This window comes from Thermobia domestica, chromosome 17, assembly GCF_964235325.1.
Source record: "Thermobia domestica chromosome 17, izTheDome1.hap1.1, whole genome shotgun sequence".
NCBI classification, from domain to species: Eukaryota; Metazoa; Arthropoda; class Insecta; order Zygentoma; family Lepismatidae; genus Thermobia; species Thermobia domestica.
The window spans coordinates 17,770,172-17,792,567 of record NC_137470.1 but is presented as its reverse complement, the minus strand read 5'-3'; the positions used below and the strand labels follow the sequence as shown (position 1 = coordinate 17,792,567).

The window sequence follows — 22,396 nt, the reverse complement described above, 5'->3', positions numbered from 1 at the left end:
AATACGTATATAAATCACTTTCAAAATTGTCTAATATATGTATTAGTATATATTTTCCACAGCCTTAGTCGTAGAAAACCCCGGCCGAAATCCAAATTGAGAAGGTGGATTAGTTTACTCGTTTTTAGATAGTCTAATAATTGATTTTTAATACATTACTAAAAAACTTTGGATATAATTGGCACTAAGGATATAGGATGATTGTTATTAGGTTTACTTTTATTGCTTTTCTTATGTATGACTATAGTGGTTGTCAATTTAAGGCAGTCAGGAAAGATTTCTCCTAAAAATATCCAGTTAAATAAGTAAATTAAAGATTCAATTATAACATCACTTACTTTTTTTCTTTAATAAGTTGTTAGAAAATCCATAGAAATTCTCATTGTTTGAAGGTTTCAGTTTACCAAGGACTGATAAAATTGTTCTGGTATTGATTGCAATTCATGAAAAAAATGACTGAATGTTATTTACATTTTGCTGTGCTAATAAACTTCTAAAGTCAAAATTTTGATTTTCGGAGGAACAGTTTTTATCTTTTGATTTCACTTAATGCTGTTATACTATTCACAAAATATCCATTGAACTCGTTTACGGATATTAGTAAAGGGTCTCGGACAGTACCCTTTCCCAATTTCCTTAGTAATTATAGACCAAGGTGCTGCACATTTATTCTTTGAATTATTCATCAAGTTTTTATTTTCAGTAATTTTTGCTGCTTTAATCTTTCGGAATATCTTTCTAACAGTTTTATATTTGTATTTATCAGTCGGTAGTCCTATAGTGGTGGCAATATTATTCAAAATGATTAGTCTATTCCGTTGTGATTTAAGATGTGTCGTATACCAATTAAAAATTGTTTCAATACGTTTACTTCCTTATGGTAGTTCTGTTAACCTTTTCCGGACAGCATTCATTTAGATATGTAACCAATGTACGCATAAAAGCTCAGAATTGTGGAAATTCAGAAATTTCCTAGGCTTTCTCCTGGGCCCGTGACGCACATCTTTTAAAATTATAGATAGAATTGTCTTCTGAGTGTTTTGTGAGAATATTTTTGTATCAAGTGTCTTTATCCTCAAAAATACGTCGAACTTTGTTAACACTAAACATGGAGGCAAACTGTTTGAATATAAAGATTATTTATATCGGATTAAAGGCGTAATGGTGAGAAGACTTACTTGAAATGCACACTCGGATGCAAAGCAACTGTTGTTCTTCTTGGAGATGAACCCATAAATCGTCAGGTATACATTCGCACGAGCCGCAAAGAACGTCAATTGAAGCCAGACGTTTTGTGGATAAAATGACGAACAGGGTAATCGAGGATCCTATTCAACCACTTCCAAAGGTTTACAGGTACGTTCGTTTCTTTGTTGTGAGGCACAACACAGCGGCATTTAGTTTTTTTTTTTTTTCGGGGGGTTATTGCTATAGTAGTGCAAGCCACCGACTTTCGTAGTATCATAAGCACAGACTTGATTTGTCAAATTTCACCAATAAACAGTGGAATAGCCAAGTGGAAGAGTGAAGAAAATTTCATAGTCTCCCAACTCACCCATTTCATTTTATTGTATTGTATGATAAACACCATACAAAAACGTGAAATAAAAGCAAGGATAGGAATGGCGAAAGAAGCCTTTAGGAGGAAGAAAAGTCTGTTTTGTGGGACTTTGAATAAAGAGTTGAGAAAAAGACTCATAAAATGCTTCGTGTGGAGTGTTGTACTGTATGGGGCAGAAACGTGGACATTACGTAAAGGTGATGAAAATCGACTGGAAGCCTTCGAAATGTGAGTGTGGAGAAGAATGGAAAGAATTAATTGGGTCGAGCGGAAAACGAATGAGAGAGTGTTAGAAATGGTGGGTGAGAAAAGAACACTTTTAGATATTATTAGGAAGAGAAACTGGTTGGGACATTGCCTAAGAAGAGATTGTATCATGAGGGACGTCCTAGAGGGTATGGTGGCGGGAAAGAGAGGGAGGGGGCGAAGGAGACTACAATTAATGGATGATATAAAAACAGAAAGATCATACGCGAAGACGAAGAAGTTAGCGGAGGATCGTGGAGCATGGAAGCTTCTCAGCTGCGGCAAGTGACCTGCCAATAAAGGCAGAATACCTATGATGATGATGTATGAAATATTAACAAATGTGATAAAGGGCAAGAACGACTAACAGTGTTGAGGAATGCCATTGAAAACTGAATAAAAATTGTCTCATGATCATCCCAATATATTTACGTTGTTGGAGTTATTGAAGCAAGAACAGCAGGAGAATGAAAGTAAAATGTTGTTGCTGGAGGTAGGGAACCGGAGAAAACTGCAGAAACTGAAGTACAAACGCTTAGATCAACGAATTAATACTTTGAAAGATATATTAAAATCTAGAGTTATAGATTTAATTGATTACGTTGAGACTGTATCCTATTGTATACATTTGAAAAAACTGAGTATGAATGTACGGCAGAAAAAAAAGTACAAATAAATGAACATATACGATAGTGTAGCACTTCTATATTTTTCATTTCTTTTAATCCCGATCACTTAGTTTTATTTCATGCTCAAACGTGTTTACTTCCTTTTGGTAACTTGCATTAGTTCAATATCCTGGATTCATATAAAGCTAAAATCCCACAAAAAATTCCCAACTCAAAAATTTCCCTTTGTCTTAACAGTAGGCGAAACAGGAATAGGCAAAACAGGAATTCCTGTTTCGCCTACAATCTTGATAACGTAGAAATGTTGATAAATATTGCTGGGAGGCTAGTAGGCTAAACAGGAATAGGCAAAACAGGAAGGAATCATATATATATATATATATATATATATATATATATATATATATATATATATATACTGTAATTCATTACAAAAAAACAAGTCATGCAGTCAGGTTAAAAAAAAATTACTTCCCATAAGTTCTATCTTTAGCATAAACCTCCCGTGAAAAATTATTTTCTAAACTGTTCATTGTAACATAAGTTTTGCAGTAAAAACAACCCTAATGAGTCGTACATTATGGTACAGTACCTGTAGTGTGTTATGAATGTAAGATTAAAAATCTAGACCAAAGATTCTCAACCTGGGGGGTCACGACCCCTAGGGAAGTCGCAAGAAAGTTTCATGGAGGTCGCGAAGATAAGCGGAAGAGATAAATATAATTAGAATGTAGTACCGGAAAATATTTTTAAATATTATTTTGAATTTTCCTCTGATAGGCATATTTTTATTTTTATACATACTGTTAAGAACAACAACAACGAAAAAAGGTCTACTAAACATCTTCAACAGGTACAGAGTTGTTTAAAAATCAATTTAATTGAAAGAGGTATAATATGAAACTAATGAGAACTGCATATTGAACTTCCAGAAAAATACAAACGCAACGCACTTGCATATTGAAAAACAATTAAAATTGAAAGCTAATGAGATATCTGAGTATGGTGTGATTTCACTAGTGCGGCAATGTCTGGTTCAATTTTCGTGACGCATATATCAAGTCATTTAAAGTACTCGGTAACTTTTTAACAATTGTCGATTTTTTAACCAAAATTAGAAATAACTTTATTTTTTATCATATGACCCAAAATTAAGGGAGTTATTGTATTGAGTATGTAAGTTCGTACTTACATACTCGTATTTATGTTACTATTATTCTTAATACGGTATTTCAACTTCTGTACAAAGAAATGTTGACTGATTTACCTTAATATCAAAAGTCACTTTTAAAAAAAAAACAAATATTTATATTACTATCTTTAAGAATTTTCCATGTAATGAGAGAAAATTAATCCACGTTTTCGCAGGAGCAGTTATATGTCTTTAGCTATGTTACTGTTCAGTTAGTTGAACGCTCGCAACAAGAAGGATCAGATCTCTTCGGTGAAGCTGTAGACTGCCAACAAATATTGCGTAGATATACTCGTAGTAAAGTAATGGTGGTCTATGATTGCTAATTTAATTTCACAGAAGCTCAAATGATATACGAAAATCGAGAGATCCTGAAAGCAACTGCAATTGTTGGGAAAATAATTAGTATTAAATTCCCTTAAATCTAAATATCCCTTTTTGCAAAGATGAGAGAGAAACGGAATTAGCCAGAACTGGAAGACACCTTGCAGCGTCCACCCAGCATCGTGAGAACAATTGAGGAGCTACCTGAAAGAAAGAAGTAGCAATCTCCGGTCCAGAAAGCCAGCGTTAAGAACGAGGGAACCCGACATGCTGACCACACACCATACCAAAGCCATAACTGTCACAAACTGGCTGGTAGACTCTGGGCATAAGCGTTGATGCACAAGTATTTTTTATATACATATAGGGTGGCCCAAAAGTAGATATACACCGCTGCATTGATCAAGTATAAAATTCTAGTTTATGGGAATATTTGGTTTGGCTCATCCGAGCTTAAGATGTAAATAAACACACATTAACAACAAATAATAAAGAAATTAAGTCTACCTGATGGATAACAGTAAGAAATGATATAAAATGCAGTACGGTAATGTATAACTACTTTTGGGCAACCCTGTATATTAGTGGTGGGCACAGAATCCAGTTTCTCTGTTTTCTCCAATCCGGTTCGGGTTTTCATCGAAACCGGTCTCAGTTTTTCCAAAACTTGTTTTATTTCTGACCAGAATAGTGTTTCGTTGTTCTCCGGAAAACGATTCCGTTTCCGCAGAAATAGTTTTATGTGTTTTCCAAAACAGTTTTTGGGTTTTTAGTTTCGGTGAAAAGTGAACCAGTTTTGGAGAAAACCGAAAACGGTTTTGTCGAAAAATCGAACCGGTTTTGCCTTTCCCTTATATATATATTATATATATATATATATATATATATATATATATATATATATACAGGGGCGGATGCAGAATATGATCAAGGGAGGGGCTAAACCATATTTTGCGTTTTATCCAGTGTAAAGCAGGATTGAAGTCCATTTTATCCAGTATATACCAGAGCGGCAAGGGGGGTTATAGCCCCCCCTTCGATCCACTACTGTATATATATACAAGGGTACAGGGGTAAAAGTGGATCTGGAAAGGTAGGGGGACGCATGACGTCACGCTGTCCCCCGTGCCCATCTTTGCCCATTGTAATTTTTTTAGAAAGTGGGAGGGCGCTACAAATATTTCCTGGAAGTGTGAGGACGGCGTACCTCACGTTCCCCTGCACTTTTACCCCCCACATGGGTTTATCATGAGTTTACTATTTTTCACGAGTCCTGAAGAATTTTTGAACTTAACTCTCTCCTAATGGATATTATGGCTAGGTTGGATGTTGATATTGTGGAACTCAACTGTTGTTTTACACGTTGCATAACAGAAAAACAGGAACTACAATTATATCTAATGTTTCAAAAATTTTACAGGAAAGAACAAAAGGCAACGCAACGCTTACTATAAACTTTCAAAAATTATTTTGTCGCTCAAAAAATTGGGGGCCGGGGCCCCCTGGCCCCAATGTAGATCCGCTACTGTATATAACAAATCTATCAAATACTCTAAAACTGAAAATCACTGTTCAAAGTCGGTTTTGAGCTCCTCCGTGGCTAAGCGGTTAGCGTACGCGCCTTTGGCGTGGGAGACCCGGGTTCGATTCCCGGCGGGAGCTCATGTGGTTCGGATTCCACGTTAATCAGTAGGTCTACGTCTCACATAGCCTCGCTGCTGAAAGGGACGCTAAACTAAAATCAACTCAACTCAACTCAAAGTCGGTTTTCTCGGATAATATTTCTAAAATTATCTCATTTACGGACATAGTTTGAAAATACTTCTTGTATAAACGAAACATGTGAATGTTCTATTCGACACCCTAAAACACAGTTAGAATCACTTGACTGCTAGTACGTTAACATCACAATGGTGAATTTAACCCGGGACCAAGGGACTCAGCTCCCCAGGTTTTTGAATGACAAAAATAACTGAAGCTAATTTCTTTTATACTGTAAGGATCCCCACTTTTCAGTGTGAGCACATGTTATTCATGCAACACGTGTTATTGTTTACAAGCATCAGTACAGGAGATGATACATTAAACCAGGAAGACACGAAGCCAGCACGACGGCAACCGAGGAGGAATGAGCAACCTAGAAATCGCCTATAAAAATGGACCCGAAGAGGACGGAAATATTAGTTGATCACTGATCACTTAACCTACACCTGCTCCTGAGATCGCCCTGGACGATGGAGTACTACCTTGCCTAAATCCCTTGAGGCTGCCATGAGCTAAGGAGATTCCTAACCACAATCCGAACCTCTGGAGGCTGCATTGATCTAAGGGGTTTACCAAAAGTACCGTATCCTAAAGTCACTGCAAGACGCCCTGGAGACTGCTATGAGCTAAAGTGTTCCCGTATAAGACATATCCTTTCCTTCCTTCACCTCACTGGTTATAAGGAAGATTTTAAGATATTCCCTTTGTAGATACAAAGACTATTTTGTAATATTTTTATAAAATAAATTAGATGAAGAGCTACAATCCCGGACTGTCATTGTCTCGACCCAGATAAACATTACAATATATTTTTGAACGTTTATAACAAGCGCTACCTTTTAATCTTCACTGGAAATTTTTTGAAACATTATATATAGTTTTTGTTGCTTTTTTTCTGATATACAATATGTAAAACAATACTTAAGGTCCACAATGTCAAAGTCCAACCTAACCACAATATCCATCAGTCATTGGTGGATTAAACAAAAAGTCTTAGGGGGGGCTCTTTATTGTAGAGTGGGATATGTTCCCCAAAATCCCCCCCCAAAAATAAAGGTAAAACGGAAAAGAGGATGAAAGATATAATTGCTACGGAATTTACACCACAATGCCCCCTCCCCTAAAAAGATATTCCGCCTTATCATTTTGCGTCTACTGCAGAGTCATTTTGAAGTTATGATTAGCGTCATACTAAAAGCCTTACTATTGCAGGGAACATATGTTAGTCGAACTCTTTAGTATGGCAATAATCACGCGTCAGAACGATTCAGTATAAGGCCCATTCTGTCTACAGGTCTGGTCGTGGCAATGCTTTACTAAATATTTCGCTAGAAAAAATATCAGGTTAAACATATTTTAGAACGCTCATAATGTTTCTGTATTTTAGTAAAATGAATTCAAGAAAAGGACAAAAGAACTTACAAGTTACAACGCAAAACACGCTTTTCGGCGAATACCGCACAAAGCGTATTTTGTCGATATAATACTGTCGCTATCTACGACAATGTCCCTATGACATTTAAATGTGCTGGCCCATTCAGCCGCTTTTCGCCAGAACGAGATCGCAACCACGTTTTCAGTCGGTGCAATGTGGATTAAGATCGTTCTGCACTGGCCACGCTCGAATGCAGAGTTACAAGTTGAGTTGCTGTTGAGTTAAACGTCCCTTTCAGCAGCGAGGCTATATGAGACCTACTGATTAACGTGAAATCCGTACACAGGGTTACAAGTATGCGCAGCAGTTTTCGAATAGTCACGTGAAGATCTTCGTCGCTGGTGGTCAAGGCCTCCAACACAGTCTGTGATAGAGTTCCACATTTTTCTTTAATTCTCTTCCATTTAGAAGTGCAGATTGCAAATTCAGAACTAAAGAGGGAAAACAGCATTTTTTCTTGAGTTCCGATAGTTTTGTAAAATCTTTCTGCTAGAACGCGGAAGTTGTTGCTCAGAGTTTAGTCAGTTGTGCGTGTTGGCAATAGAATGTTGAGTCCGTATACATTTAAAACTTCCTGCGCAAGACGAGTTTTAAGGTCTTCTACAACCGACTCTATCAACAGAATGTAGACAGTTCTTCAGTAGTAAGATGTCGTGTCATCTGCCCTGAAGTTCGTACGATGTGTTTGTCTTTGGGTGAGATGAGGAGTTTGAATCTGCACGTCGACACTGGTAACCATTCTGGATATTGCTTCGAAGGTTGCCTTGAATTCTTTGCTGTTTGAACGCTTCTTGTTTAATGCTGCGATAGTGTCCTGAATGGCATCTGACGTTGCGAACATGTCTAAATTTGTCTTCTGCAAAAGTCGATTGAGGGAAGGGTTATCGTGAGAACACCCTGAAGACACGTAATAGTTACGATAAACTCGCTGTCGTGCATGGCAGAAGAAAGTGCCCATGCTTTGGCTGCTGTATCTCACTCGGATCACTTGGAACACACTGTAGAACCTCACTTATTTATTGAAATTTCACGTGAAATTGTAACACCGCGTCGATCCGTTCAACTCATCTCGTTTCATACAATGTCTCCAACTGGCCACTAACCATAAGCTTAAGAACAGTATTACGTTTTGACGATGCGGTGAAAAACGTAATGATCTCTTTCGTTGTTCCCAGACAGTTCCTCATGCACTGTACTGACGACGACCTTGAAGATGGACAAGTTGAGACGGTGACTGCAATATGAACAGTGCAGCGCGTTTGAAGCCTCCTTCTGGATCTCCTGCACTGCCCGGTGACTTTGAGAGGTCGTGACGGCGCAACCATCTGTATCAATACCAACGCAGTTTTTCGGGTCGAGTGAGAAGTCTCGTAGCAAAGATAGAACAATTTCTCCAAACTTCCCTCCAGACAGTGAGAGTTCGGGCGGTTTTGCGTCTTCGGATTCCGAGCTCGAACCAATTTCCTCACCTTTCAGCTCTGCTGATCAAGGATCAATGAAACCGAAGCAGTCTTCTCTTATTTCACCCATGTGTTCGTACCTTAGAATCAAAGATAGCTGAGATGTGTGCGAAACGACCGTAGTCTCATCAAACATAATAGAATAAAACTGATCCTCTCGCACTCGACTGACAATTTTACAGACGTGATTTCTCATCCCCAACCCTCAATGAGGGCATTTTGTGTGGTTTTATTGGCAAAAATGGTCCTTTTCGATGCTTTCTTCCAGTGATTTTTTAAGAGATCGTCACTACAAGCCATTCTAAATTTGAGCAATTCTCGAAAATTGCCCTCGTTGAACTTAGTTTCTGCACTGTCATCATCTGAGGTAAAATTATTCTCACACGCACCGTCCTTGTGCAAGGGCGCCGATCCTGGGGGCCGGGCCCCCCCAAATCTCATGTGGTCCTCCCTATTGTATTTATGAATATACAATATTTGACATAATTTGAATGCAATTTGTCTTAAAATTCTCATATATATAAATTCTGCATCTGAATGGTCCCCCAAATTTACGGAGATATCGGTGCCCTTGTCCGTGTGGCCCTGAAAAGCAATGCCTTGCCTTCCAAGGAATATCACATTTCCCAACATTAATTTCAGTTTGTCGCAATTTTGGATGACTTGTCTTCTTGACGAGTTGATTTGATTCTCGAATGGTTTCACTGGTTCCCAGTAGTTTTTCAGAAACGCTTTTCCGACCTCAAGAGCGTTAATGTGATATTGTGCCTTGTTGTGAGTTTCTAAAATACCGTAGAAAGTAGCGAATTTCTTCAAAGGTTTAATCTCAAGAGTTTGGAGAGGCACGTTTCTTCGATAGCCCCCCCCCCAAACCCGTTGCAAAAAGAGAGGAATATTTGCAAAAAAAGATCCCTCTCCTTATGAGAAAGAACAAGCCATGGACTGGCCTCAAGTAACATCGTCCTTCTTCCTGAGATTTATCTGATATTATGACTCGAATTATCGTTAGACGGAGACTATTTTTAAATAGAATTTAAAGAATTAACCCTGTTTTGAAATAATGCAAGAATGATCCCAAACTTTCGTTCGTGTGGTGGTAAGCTACGAGCGGCAGTGTGTGTAATTTTAATATTTTTGAGGGCTCTTGGGGGGGGGGGGCGATCGCCCCCCTCGCCCCCTCCTTTAATCCGCCCCTGCCATCAGTAGAGAGTTAACTTGGAAACTTCTGTAGGAAAAATTGTAAATCAATTTGCAAAACAGGCAAGTGACGAATTAGTTCTTGAATGGATCACGATTATGTGTTGTGTCACTGGGTGCTGGTAATAGAATATAAGAAAACCAAAACGAAAAGCAACGAATATTTCTGCTTTCTCTTATTTTGTACGAGAAGCAAAAATTAATTGTTACAATTTTTGGATCAAAAGATACAGTACATATATATTTCAAGCAACATTTTACGTGTACGCCTTATATCTGGATAACTACATACAGTGTAGCCAAACCTAAACTATCAGTTGAGCTTCTCCATGGCTAAGCGGTTAGCGTACGCGCCTTTGGCTTGGGAGACTCGAGTTTGATTCCCGGAGGGTGCTCATGTGATTCGGATTCCACGTTAATCAGTAGGTCTCGTCTCATATAACCTCGCTGATGAAAGGGACATTAAACTCAAAATCAAATCAAATCAAATCAAATCAACCAAATTGTCGGTTAACTCAGTATGATGTGCTCATTCTGTAGAAAATACGAAAATCCGATTTAGGGACCGTTCAAAAATTTGTTGGTCCCTAATCCAAGATCCACTATATTTCCAACAAAAATTTTCTTGTACGCTTTATATCTGGAAAATTACATATATCGTAACCAAATCCAAACTATCACATAACTCAGTATTATGTGCTTAGAAAATACGAAAATTCGATTTAGGGGAAGTTCAAAAATTTTGTGGCCCCTGATCCAAAAACTAATTATTGGCCAAGATCTCAATCTTTTTTGATCCATTTTTTGGGGGAGATCATTCCTAAAATTCTTGTTGCTATTCCTTTCAAAATTCTGATCGTGATATACCTATCATAGTCTGGGTTCTAGCTGCCTCTTCCGTAGTTTTTACGTTCTAGATCCACTACTGTAGATTCAATTCTCCTAATTAAAACACACAGAAACCCATTCAAGTATTCTTTTACGACTCATTCCTTTTATTTCCACTTCATTATTTCAGCAAATTTTCACCATAAATTCCTTTGCGTCTGTTACACGTTACATCTTCTTTAGTCTAAAGACATAGAAGTACTACTTCAAGTTAATCTTTCATGTAAGTTCCAACTCCAGAAAGTACCACAAAACTTTCTAAGACGTCCATTTCTTCTTCTTTTCCATTCTTCTTCTTAAGTGCTTTATGAGTGCTTTTATTCTTGAGACAGAAATTGGAGTCTAAGTTTCGTCGTCAGATGGCAACACTCTCGACGGGAACGAGTCCAATGTCTTTTATAGAGACATCACTTCCCGCTCTCATGAAGTGGAGAACAGCTTCCATATTTTATGAAGAGAGAGCTGCTTTGGAATTCTCAAGACGGAGGATTTTATGTTCCGTAACTTCGCATTACGTACAAAGGCTTATTTCGACTGCTGTGGTAATATGATTACGGGAGCAATGCCTTTGTTGGAAGAAGTCGATAGTTTCTGCATCTAAGCGCAACAAACCACAATCTATTTTATAAACCTGAGTATTAAACAGCGCGGAAAGGAGTGTTCCATATTACATATAAGATAGCGGGCAGAAAAGTAAACTTGTACAAGTTGTTTCAATACCACCCAAGAGATGAGTAGTGATGGTGATAAAAACCGGTTTCTCGACTGCTATATAAAAAACGAAACCCGCTTAAAAAACAATTTTATATCGTGAACCGGTCTTCCTTTCAAAACCAGTTCCGTTTTCTATCGAACTGGTTCCAGTTTAAACCAGATTTAGTTATCTCTCAAACTGATTCCGGTAGTAAACCAGGTTTAGCTTTCTCTTAAACTGGTTCTGATAGTACACCAGGCATAGTTTTGTCTCAAACTGGTTCCGGTAGTAAACCAGGTATAGTTTTCTCTCAAACTGGTTCCGGTAGTAAACAAGGTTTAGTTTTCTCTCAAACTAGTTCCGGTTTAAACTAGGTTTAGTTTTATCTCAAACTGGTTCCGGTTTAAAAACCCGATTCAATTTTCTATCAACTTAGTTTACTATTTTATTTTTTAAAAGCACAGCTTCGGTTTTCTATCAAATCGTATCATTTTAAAACCGGCTAAATTTTCTACCAAAAACTTTTCGCTTCGTTGTTAACTTGTTTGGGAATTACTACTACAAGAATAAAAACAGATACCGTCTTCGGCTGAAATCATACTGCTTTCAGTAAAACCGAACACTCTTTTTGAGAAGATCGAAACTGGTTTCGATGAAAACTTGAACCAGCTTTGAGGCATTAGTGCTGTATCACCGGACCAAACGAAAATCGAAAAAGTACCAAAATGTACTAAATTAGGTAAGAAATGTACTAATTTAGGTTATACTGGGTTAGGTCAGGTTATATAAGGTTACACCTTCAAAAAGGAGACGTGTAAACTTTCCAGTTTCGAGTAGAAAATCATGTACAATCTTGTGGAAATATACGTGCCATTTCCACATTGCCTTTCCCGCAACTAAATCATATCAAATGTATCTGTCCGCCAAATAGTCCCTTCCGCTCCCACATACAGTGCCGCTTACAACATCAAAAACAACCAACAACGACAACCACTTTCATAACTTCAACTATTCCCTTCACCTTTCAATCACCCTTCCTCACAAACCAAAATAAATTCTCCAGTTCACCAGGTAAATTTCACAAAAAATTTGTCCGATGACACAGCACTTAACCTAGTTTTGAAGAAAAACAAAATACCGGTTTTCTGTTTTCCTAGAAATCGGTTTTTCGACTACCAAACTTATAAGATGTTCAAACTGGTGAGAAACAATGCAGAGCAAATACAAACACAACTACGATTGGAAATGACACTCTAAATTTCAACATAATTCATTCTTGGCGTTGTAGTGGACTCATTTTCAACTAGCCGATGTAAGGCCTAGGAACATTTTTCCGTGATCGGAAAAAGGACGGAGAGATTTATGCAGAGCATATGAAGGATTTATACACAAATAGTGGCAGTGTATGAGAAGTCGCAAATCCACTGCAAGTTCGTCTGTAAAACTCTCGACTACCAAATTGATGTTCGTCTTTACTTCTCACCACTACACTTATCAAAGCCGAATTTCCTGACTTTGATTTTCTTCCTTCAACAAGTTTACCGAGAATGTGAGCAACAGACTGATGTCACAGTCGGAAATTATTAATATGGAGTCTTTCCGTTCTAAACGCACAGAAAAAAGTGAATACAAATACTAACTGTAAACAAATTATCTTGATGCTGAACACGTAGGAGATAACGGTTTCCGAGATAAACCACATGTGGATCCATGACAACTTCCAAAATGCCAACACTTCTCTTCACCTTTCTCCATCCTCTCAGTCTTGGTTCTTACTCTCACTGTGAGTCGATGGTTATGCAGATACACCACTCGTTGATCAATGATTACTCGTACACTGCCAACATTACACCTTTCTCCCTCCTTTCCTTCTTGGCTCTTACTGTTTCGTTGAGTCTATGGTTATGTAGATACACCACTCGTTGACCAATAACTACTCGTACACTACCAACACTTCTCTACACTTTCTCCCTCCTCTCCTCTTTGGCTCTTACTGTTTCTGTGAGTCAATAGTTATGCAGATACACCAATCGTAAAGCATGACAGTTATGCTTTTATCAACCCTTAACTTCTTTGATATTAGCTGCAACAATAAAAACTTTGGTATGGAGTAGTTTTTACCTTTTTAACTTCCTTCTTCTCTGTTAGCACTAAGTATATACATGTATTCACCTTCCCTAGATTAATATTATTCATGACTTTGTTTTTGTGCACACTATATCAGCTTCTTAACACGTTCTTCGTCTTATTCACATTACTTTGAGACTGCTTTCTTTACACGACACCAGAAGAATATTTACTTTTGGCTGCTTGGAGTTTAGCATCCCTTTTAAGCACCGACGATACACAAGACTTTCTCAAAGTTCAAGGTGGAAAACTAGTAATCGTAATGCATATAAGCTTGTATTCTTAATTCTTATTATAAACGGAAGACGCCTTAGTCTGTCTCTCTCACGTTAATTCTCAATAGTTCACAGACAGGCTAATAGTTGTCGCTAGCTGCGTTTGCTTCTACCTGATACCATGAGATGTCGCCGATGTGCTAGAGATTTTCAAACGAGCCGAGTGCTCAGCGGAATATTTATACTCGGAACAAAATACGAAATAAATGTACATTTCGGGAGCAGCTGATACTCTGTTGCAATTTTATAAGTATTCCGCTGAGACGTTCGATCTGCTCCTTCCGCCTCGGTTGACAAACACTTCTAAATATTTGTTACAAGGTGTTAACTTTGTGATATTGTTTTCTTTCTTCTTTTTTTTCAAAAGCCATCTCCACTTGTAACTACCACCATGGAACCTATCGATTACTTGAATAACCTTGTGATGTAAGTACCCTTCACCACACGAATTTTCTGTCAATTCGTTTTTAATTATTCTCCATGTATAGTTTTACTACGTAGAAAGACAAAACTTAGTTTGCAACCTCTGGCATAATTATTGGAAGTCTCGTATTAGGACAGGCCTCAGAATATTTCCTTTGGCGAACAGAACCCAGCTACCTAAAACAGTACTGATCCGCTGGACCTTGAAACTAATGCTGTTTCTCCTCAGATGAGAGGTTCAATTTCTCTTCTCTTTCTGTCTTTCCGAAGTTGAAAGGGATTCAATATTTTGTCGTTTTTTCTCTTAATCACTTTCGTTTGATCTACAATAAGTACTTTTAGAACACCTGTTTCCATTCCGATGTAATCCTACATCAAACGAATGTCACTCATACGTAAGCTGGAAATAACTGATTGGAAATTCAAACCTTCTGGTGGTACTTTCGACTATCCCCATAACAACAGATAAAATTGAAAATTCTTTCTAGATGTTGAAAAGCGCTGTTTCACAAAAAGTTGAAAAATTCTTACTAGAATATTTTTTTAAGTTCTTAAAAATTAAGTTCAATAAACGGTTTGCTTTTTTATTAATAATAGCAATTCCCACACACGCATCTAAGCAATTTTCTCGTATCGGAAGATTATGTACACTCATGCCCAAAATGATAGTGCCATATCTATAACTGTCTTCTTGTAAGAATAAAATTTGATAATGATTTTGCAGGGTACTTTTAATACTGATACTATGTGTATAATCGGGAAATATATATTTGTGGTAAATTTCATAGGAAAAGAATTATAAATACGAAAATTAGAATGAGTAAAACAAAATGTTGCTAAATGAACAAAAAAGTTTTATTTTCGTTTTTTTTTTTCTTATTTACTACTATTCTAACATGAAATTTGCCACATACATGTCTTTGCCAATAATGCACACACTACCATTATAAGAAATACCGGGCGAATTCGTTATGAAATTATATTCCTACAAAAACATATTTATAGACATGCAACAATAATTTTGGACATGAGTGTACATCACAACATTCAAAGCAAGCATTTTCTTGAACATGAAACTTCACATTTTTATCGGAATTATATCGTCGCCTGAGAACCACAGGAACGCAACTCCGAGGACAAAAATATTATTCTCTTATCAAGATGTGTTTTTAATAAGATGGTAATTCAGCTACATTACAACAGATAATCGGCAAGGAGAATAGATGGCGTTACGTTCCATTTACATGAAGTGGGGCTTTTAAAAATTATGCCAAACATGAAGAAACGAAAACCTCATTTTGGAGTTACATTCCTCTGGTTCTCATCCGATGATATCTTGTTCAAATTATTCAAGATACAAGAATTTTAGGAATAATAATAATAATAAAAAAAACTGGATCAAAAGATTGTGATCTTGGTCAAGAATTTTAGGAATGATCCGAAAAATGCATCAAAAGATTGTGATCTTGGCCAATAATTAATTTTTCGATCAGGGGCCACAGAAGTTTGCAACGGCTCCTAAATCTTGTTTTCGATTATTTTTTTTACGCAATAAGCACATCATACTGAGTTAAGTGTTAGTTCGTTTTTGGCTACAATAGATGTAGTTCTACAAGAGAATGTTTTATTGAATGAAATATATTGAATTTTTTGGATCAGGAGCCACAAAATTTTTGAACAGTCCGTAAATCCAACTTTCATTTTTTTTTAACGCAATAAGCACACCATACTGAGTAAATTGTTAGTTTCTGTTACGGTACACTTTATGTAGTTCTGAAAATATGGAGCAGACAAGAAAATGTTTGATTGTATGAAATACATTGAACTTTTTGGATCAGGAGCCACAAAATTTTTGAACGGCCCCAATATCGAGTGTTCATTTTTTTTTTTTTTTTTTTTTAACGGAATAAGCACATCATACTGAGTAAATTGTTAGTTTTGGTTTGGCTACACTATATTTAGTTATCAAACTATGGGGCGTACAAGAAAATGTTTGATTAAATGAAATATATTGAATGTTGCGGATCAGCAGCCATACAACTTTTGAATGGTCTCTAAATTGGGTTTTCGTATTTTTACGGGATAAGCACATCATACATAGTACATTGTTAACTTTGTTTTGGCTACACTATATGTAGCTCTGAAAATATGGGGCGTACAAGAAAATGTTTGATTGTATGAAATATATTGAATTTTGTGGAGCCACAAATCTTTTGAACGGTCCTTAAATCAAGTTTTCGTATTTTTTGGCGGAATAAGCACATCATACTTAGTGAATTGTTAGTGTTGTTTTGGCTACACTATATGTAATTCTCGAGATATAAGGTCTACAAGAAAATTTTTGCCTGAAATATATTGGATTTTTTGATCCAATAAAAAAAATGAAATGAAATTTTGATGATTTACGCCCTACGGGTATGCCCACTAGGCTAAAGGAGACGGTGATGATGAGAAATGAATGAATTGGTGGAATGAAGAAAGTGGGAGGAAACGGGAGAGCCCCGGTGAAACCTACGGGTACGTTGTTTGTCCACCACAAAGTTCACTTACCGTGGGCTAGGATCGAACCAAGGACACCATGCACCAGAGGTGAACGCTCTATCACTGACCCACCGCACCCCTATTCAAGATATATCTTTCTTGCTTTGTATCTACAGGGTGTTATATAAATGTATCACAATATTTTGGGAACAGATTTCTCAAATCAAAATAAGAAAAAAACATTCATATGGACCTGTGCTGAAAAGTGGACAGTTTTGAAGTTACAGCGTACCGAAAAGGGGAAATAAGTGAAACTTAAAATTTCATAGCCCCACTACTATGGGACCTATAGTAGTTGCGTCAAGACATCATTGAGGTATGTGAACTATCGAAATATACATCTTTTAGAACTTTCAATACTTGCACAATCATTTTTATAGAGAGGCTGTTTGGGAGTACTTGATCACTCTCCACCTACCTCTTTAAAAATTGGTGTGCAAGTACTGGAGCATTCTTAAACATGAATATTTGCATAACTCACATACCCATTTTTCAGTGTGTCTTGACCCGAGTACGATAGGTTCCATAGTAGTGGAGCTATGAGCTTTTAAAGTTCACTTGTTTCGCGTTTTCGGCACCCTGCGAACTACCGACCCATAACTCAGAAACTACCCGCCTTTGTGCACAGGTCCATATGAACTTTTATTCTTATTTTGATGTGATGACTCTGACACATTTTTGCAACACCCTGTGTATTTAAAGTACGCGTGTTTTTCTTTACCTTACTCTTAATCAACGTTTCTTATAGTCATTTTACATCTTTTTTGCAATGTCACAATCACTTCAAATTTTATTTTATCCAATTCCAACGATCAAATACATTTTATCATCTTTGTCATTCTCCCATTCCTACAATCAATCTACACTTTATTTTGTTCATTTCTATACTTCAAATTAAATTTTGTTTTGTTTCCACATATAATCAAATTAGACTTTATCTCGTACCTACAGGTAATCAACTTATATTTTAATTTCATTTCTATTATGAACTTAAATGTTATTTGATCTCGCTCCTGTGGTAAAACTGAATTATTTTTATTTCATTTCGAGATATAATCAACTTAACTTTTATGTCATTCCTATAGTAAATGTTTCTTTTATCTCGTACCTCTAATCAACTTCGACAGTATTCCATACCTAAAATGATCTTACGTTTGTTTTAGTCTATTTCGGCATTGAACTTAGATATTATTTCACTTATATACAGGGTGGCCCAAAAGTAGGTATACGCCCCTGCATTGATCAAGTATAATATTGTAGTTTATGAATTTATTTGCTTCGACTGTTCAGGGCTTAAGTTATAAGTAAAAAGACGTTAAGAACAAATAATAAAGAAACTTTGTCTACCTGTTTGATAACAGTAAGGAATGATATGAAATACAGTAAGCTGATCAGTACGGGAGTGTATACCTACTTTTGGGCCACCCTGTAGTTAGCATAGATTTCATCCTTTTCTGTAACTAAATCCGATTTTATGTCATTTCAATAATCAAATTAAATTCATTTCATTCCTATAATGAAAATAGGTTATCTTACCTTTTTCTTTTTCCTTAAGGTGACTCTGACGCCATCTACTGATACTTCAATTGTCACTTTTTTCTTTTTAATCCCCTTCGCCTTGAATTCGTACTAGAAGTAAAAGAAGACAAGTAAAAATTAACATAGGTTTGCCACATACAAAACAGACATTCAAAGAAAAATTACATTTTATCCAGCATAATGTTTACTGGTTAAGTGCTCACCTTTCGGTACCAGCGGGTGGGCTTGTGGTGGTGGGTTTCGTCGAAGGGTTTTCTCGAAGTACTATAGTGAGCGTGATGACTCGTGAACCCTGGGCCCTACAACAATCATAAAACTGCTTTGTCTCACGTGTGATGCATCGGAAAAATTAGGTACGATTCGAGGAGCAGCTTTCCGAGCGCACATTTGAGAAAACTTAAGATTCTTCATCCCAGCGAAATTAAAATACCGCTAATTTTACAGTAATTATGTGATATCTTCCAATAGATAAAAAATAATCGAAATGTGGAACAAGAGCGCCCTAGCCAATATCATTTTACATGAGATACCGTTATCACGACTCACTTATCTGCTTTTGATTTCCAGCCATTTTGAATATCGGCATTTATTTTCGCGTTTCTAAACGGCTGAAAACGGAAAGCCACTAGGTGACTTGTGATAACGGTACCTCATGCAAAATAATATTTTCTAGGGCGCTCTTGTTCCATATTTCGATTATCTTTTATCTATTGGAAGATACCACATAATTACTGTAAAATTAGCGGTATTTTAATTTCGCCGGGATGAGGCCTCTTAAACAGCAGAAATGCACCAACAATATTGCCAACTTTAAAAGAGATCGGGAACAAGCGACAAAAGAAACAGGACTTAAAAGAACTATAACACGAATATGAATGATTATTCGAATTAAACTGTAACAATAACAATTGCAAAAATATAAAACGGCAACAACAGTAACAACAAAGCGAAACTTAGCGGCAATCCGACAACATTACATTCGGGAGATGTTCTTCGTATAGCGCGAAAGATGACACTGACAAAACTTCATGGATGCGGGTTGACGACCGGGGCACACCCTCGCGTTCTGTTGGGTGCTGAAATTGGTAGATCTAGGTCAGGCTTCACGACTCATCGCGATCATTATATCAATACTAACTAACTCTGTTGCGTATGGAACCCAGAGGTTCAATGCCAGATTCATAAAAGCTTTCCAGATTTCTATCTTTTGTCAATTGGATCCAGTTTCTAGTTTGTATTCCTATTTCTTCGAGATCCATTTTAATATTGTCCTCCCATCTGCGCCTAGGTCTTTGTAATGGACGTTTTCCGATTGGACTTCCAGGTAAAACTTTGAAACTGTTCCTGCTTTCTTTCATTCCGACCATATGACCCACCCAGCTGAGCCTGCTATAGCAATTATAGCAATTATGACACTTATTTTATATTTTCTAATGGGTCCATGCATAAGTTCGTGCGGTTTTCTTTCGGGTTGGCAACAATGCGGCGTGAAGCGATTTTTTGTCGTTATTCCGTTGTTTTACTGTACTTTGGAATTTGTGTGTTGTGAAACACAGGTTTTCTGGATTGTGAACGTATTATCGTATATATTTCAGACAAACTAATACGGAATGTCAAGTTGAGAAAAGTGATCATTTCCGTCACCTTTTACTCTTCGACTTTAACCAAGGATCCAGTGCAGCAGAAGCTGTGAGAACAATTTGTGCAGTGTATGGGAATGAAGCAATTGCTGAAAGAACAGCATAGAAATGGTTTTGCCGCTTTCGAGGAGGACGTTTTGACTTGTCTGATGATCCTCGTTCTGAAAGACCTCCAGATTATGACGAAATCCGCTTGAATAAGTTGCTTCATGAGAATCCTCGTCAAACAACGCGGGAAATAGCGCAACTTTTTGAAAGTGTATGCAATGTATTGTTACATTCATAGAATATGTTAATGTTATGCCTATGTTGCATTTGTATTTGAATTTGAACAGAACAGCAGAATACAAATAAAATATAAAATATGAGAATCGCATGAACTTATGCATCGATCCAATACATCTACAAAAGTGTGATAAGTCAGAAACTACGAAAATTATAACTCTGATTTAAATTTATATAATTTGTGAACTGTATAATTAAAAAAAAAAAAAAAATAGCAAAATGAAAGCATAAGAAATATCGATATTTTTCCACATTGTATGCAACCAAAACTACATTCTTATGTTTCGTGGTTGCCTATACGTTGAAAACTTACACAATTTCTAAGTTAAAAAATGAGAAAATTTTGGGTCACTTTTCTACAAGAACATCATTAGTGAGAAACGTCTTTCTTCATAAATCTTATCTAATCACACTTTAACATTCACTTATTATTTCATTTATTTATTTATTTATTTGATTCTCGAGTCATAAACGCGGAACTAAACGCACAGCGGACGCATAAGTTCAACACTTCATTTATATTAATTGACTACAGAGATTCATAGGAGGCACGGTAGCCTCTGAAGCGCGGGGTTCCTGGTTCGATTTCTGGCCAAGTAAGTTTGTGGTGGACAACATCGCATTCGTGGGTTTTCTCGGAGCACTCCCGTTTCCTCCCACTTTTTCATTCCCTTAGTTTTTCATCATCATTCACTTGCCTTGGTCATTCACCTTCTTTAATCTAGAGGGGATAATCGTGAGACGTTAAACTAAAAAAAATCATTTCAATCACTGTTTTACTGTTACATGACTCATAATATAAAAACTATAAATAGATGAAGTGATTGTACGAACACAATCAAAAACATTTATCAACGTTTAAAGATACGATATATATTATACAACATACTTCAATAACAGGTATGGTTTAAGGTTAGTTTAAAGGGACAAATTTTGCCGATAGATGTCACTACAGTCTTCCTATCTCTCTCACCTTTTTTACCTTTCACAAAAATTCCCGATTTATCTTACAAATTTCAAGCTAGAAGTTTCAAATTTTTAGAGAAGGAATTTCATAACCTATCGAAGACAACAAACCATGCCGATTTTTTATTTAAAATTTTCGTCATTGTTGAAATGGTTTGTTTGTTGAAAGGGATATCCAAACCTCTAACAATATAACTGTTTCAACAATAAAGAAAATTCTAAATAAGAAATCGGCACGGATTGTTGCCTTCGATAGGTTATGAAGTTCCTTCTCTAAAAAATTGAAACCTCTGGCTTGAAATTTGTAAGAGAAATCATGAATTTTCGTGAAAGGTAAAAAAATACATGAGAGAGATACGGTGACTGTAGTGACATCTATTGGCAAAACTTGTCCCTTTACACCAACCTTAAATGTTACTATATAACAACCTTCGTGGAAATCTCGTGGCGTGGAAGCATTACGATCACTTCCAGATGTAATTAAGAAAACAATCAAGGCATAAATTTTGAAAATGAATTCACGAAATGAGATGAAAAGCTCGAGACGAGACAAGCTTCTCAAAAATTGAGACGAGACAAAAAATAATTCTTTTAGAATCCAGATTATTTCTCGTCTCGTCGTTGACACTAGGAATCTGTATGTTACATCTTTAAAATTGCCGCATATTTCCACTGTCCCATGTTTTGGAAACACCTATTACATATATGAACTCATCCCACCTTTAGATTGGTTTCAAAGAAACTTTTTTTTTTAGAAAAAAAGAATCTTGGCACCTTTATAATATAAACACATCGCACGTGAATCACATACAATCTACCTAAAATCTCCAGCACGAGATGCCACATGAGTCATTTTTACAGAAGAGAGAAATACGGAAAAATCAAGCAGACACACGTGTTCTGAGCTCTCATATTCACACATGCCTTTCGATTCACTCCAATTTGGATTAGATTTGACAGTCTGAAATTATTTTATTTATACAGAAAGTGACACGTTTTAATGAATTGTGTACTGAAGTTTACCAGATTGAGGTCTCCTAGTTTAATGACAGAAAGAAAATAATTGACGACAATTTTGATGTTTTGAAAAGGCAACAACTGTTGCAGTCTATTAGTAAATTCAAAGAATCACAAACAGTTACTTATTACAGGACTGATAAGTGTCTGTCGCTGCAAAATACTAGTGCTAAATGAAGAAACTTCTGAAAAG

The 22,396-nt window shown here is 36.6% G+C and overlaps 1 protein-coding gene across 1 annotated transcript in view; it reads right to left on the bottom strand.

Moving 5' to 3' along the window:
- LOC145674663 (uncharacterized) overlaps positions 1-22,396 on the bottom strand; it is a 583,703-nt gene that overhangs the window by 251,144 nt on the left and 310,163 nt on the right. Inside the window, exon 3 of the mRNA XM_081744885.1 lies at positions 18,293-18,385. Within this exon, the coding sequence (XP_081601011.1) occupies positions 18,293-18,385 (93 nt within the window). The remainder of the gene's footprint in view (positions 1-18,292; positions 18,386-22,396) is intronic.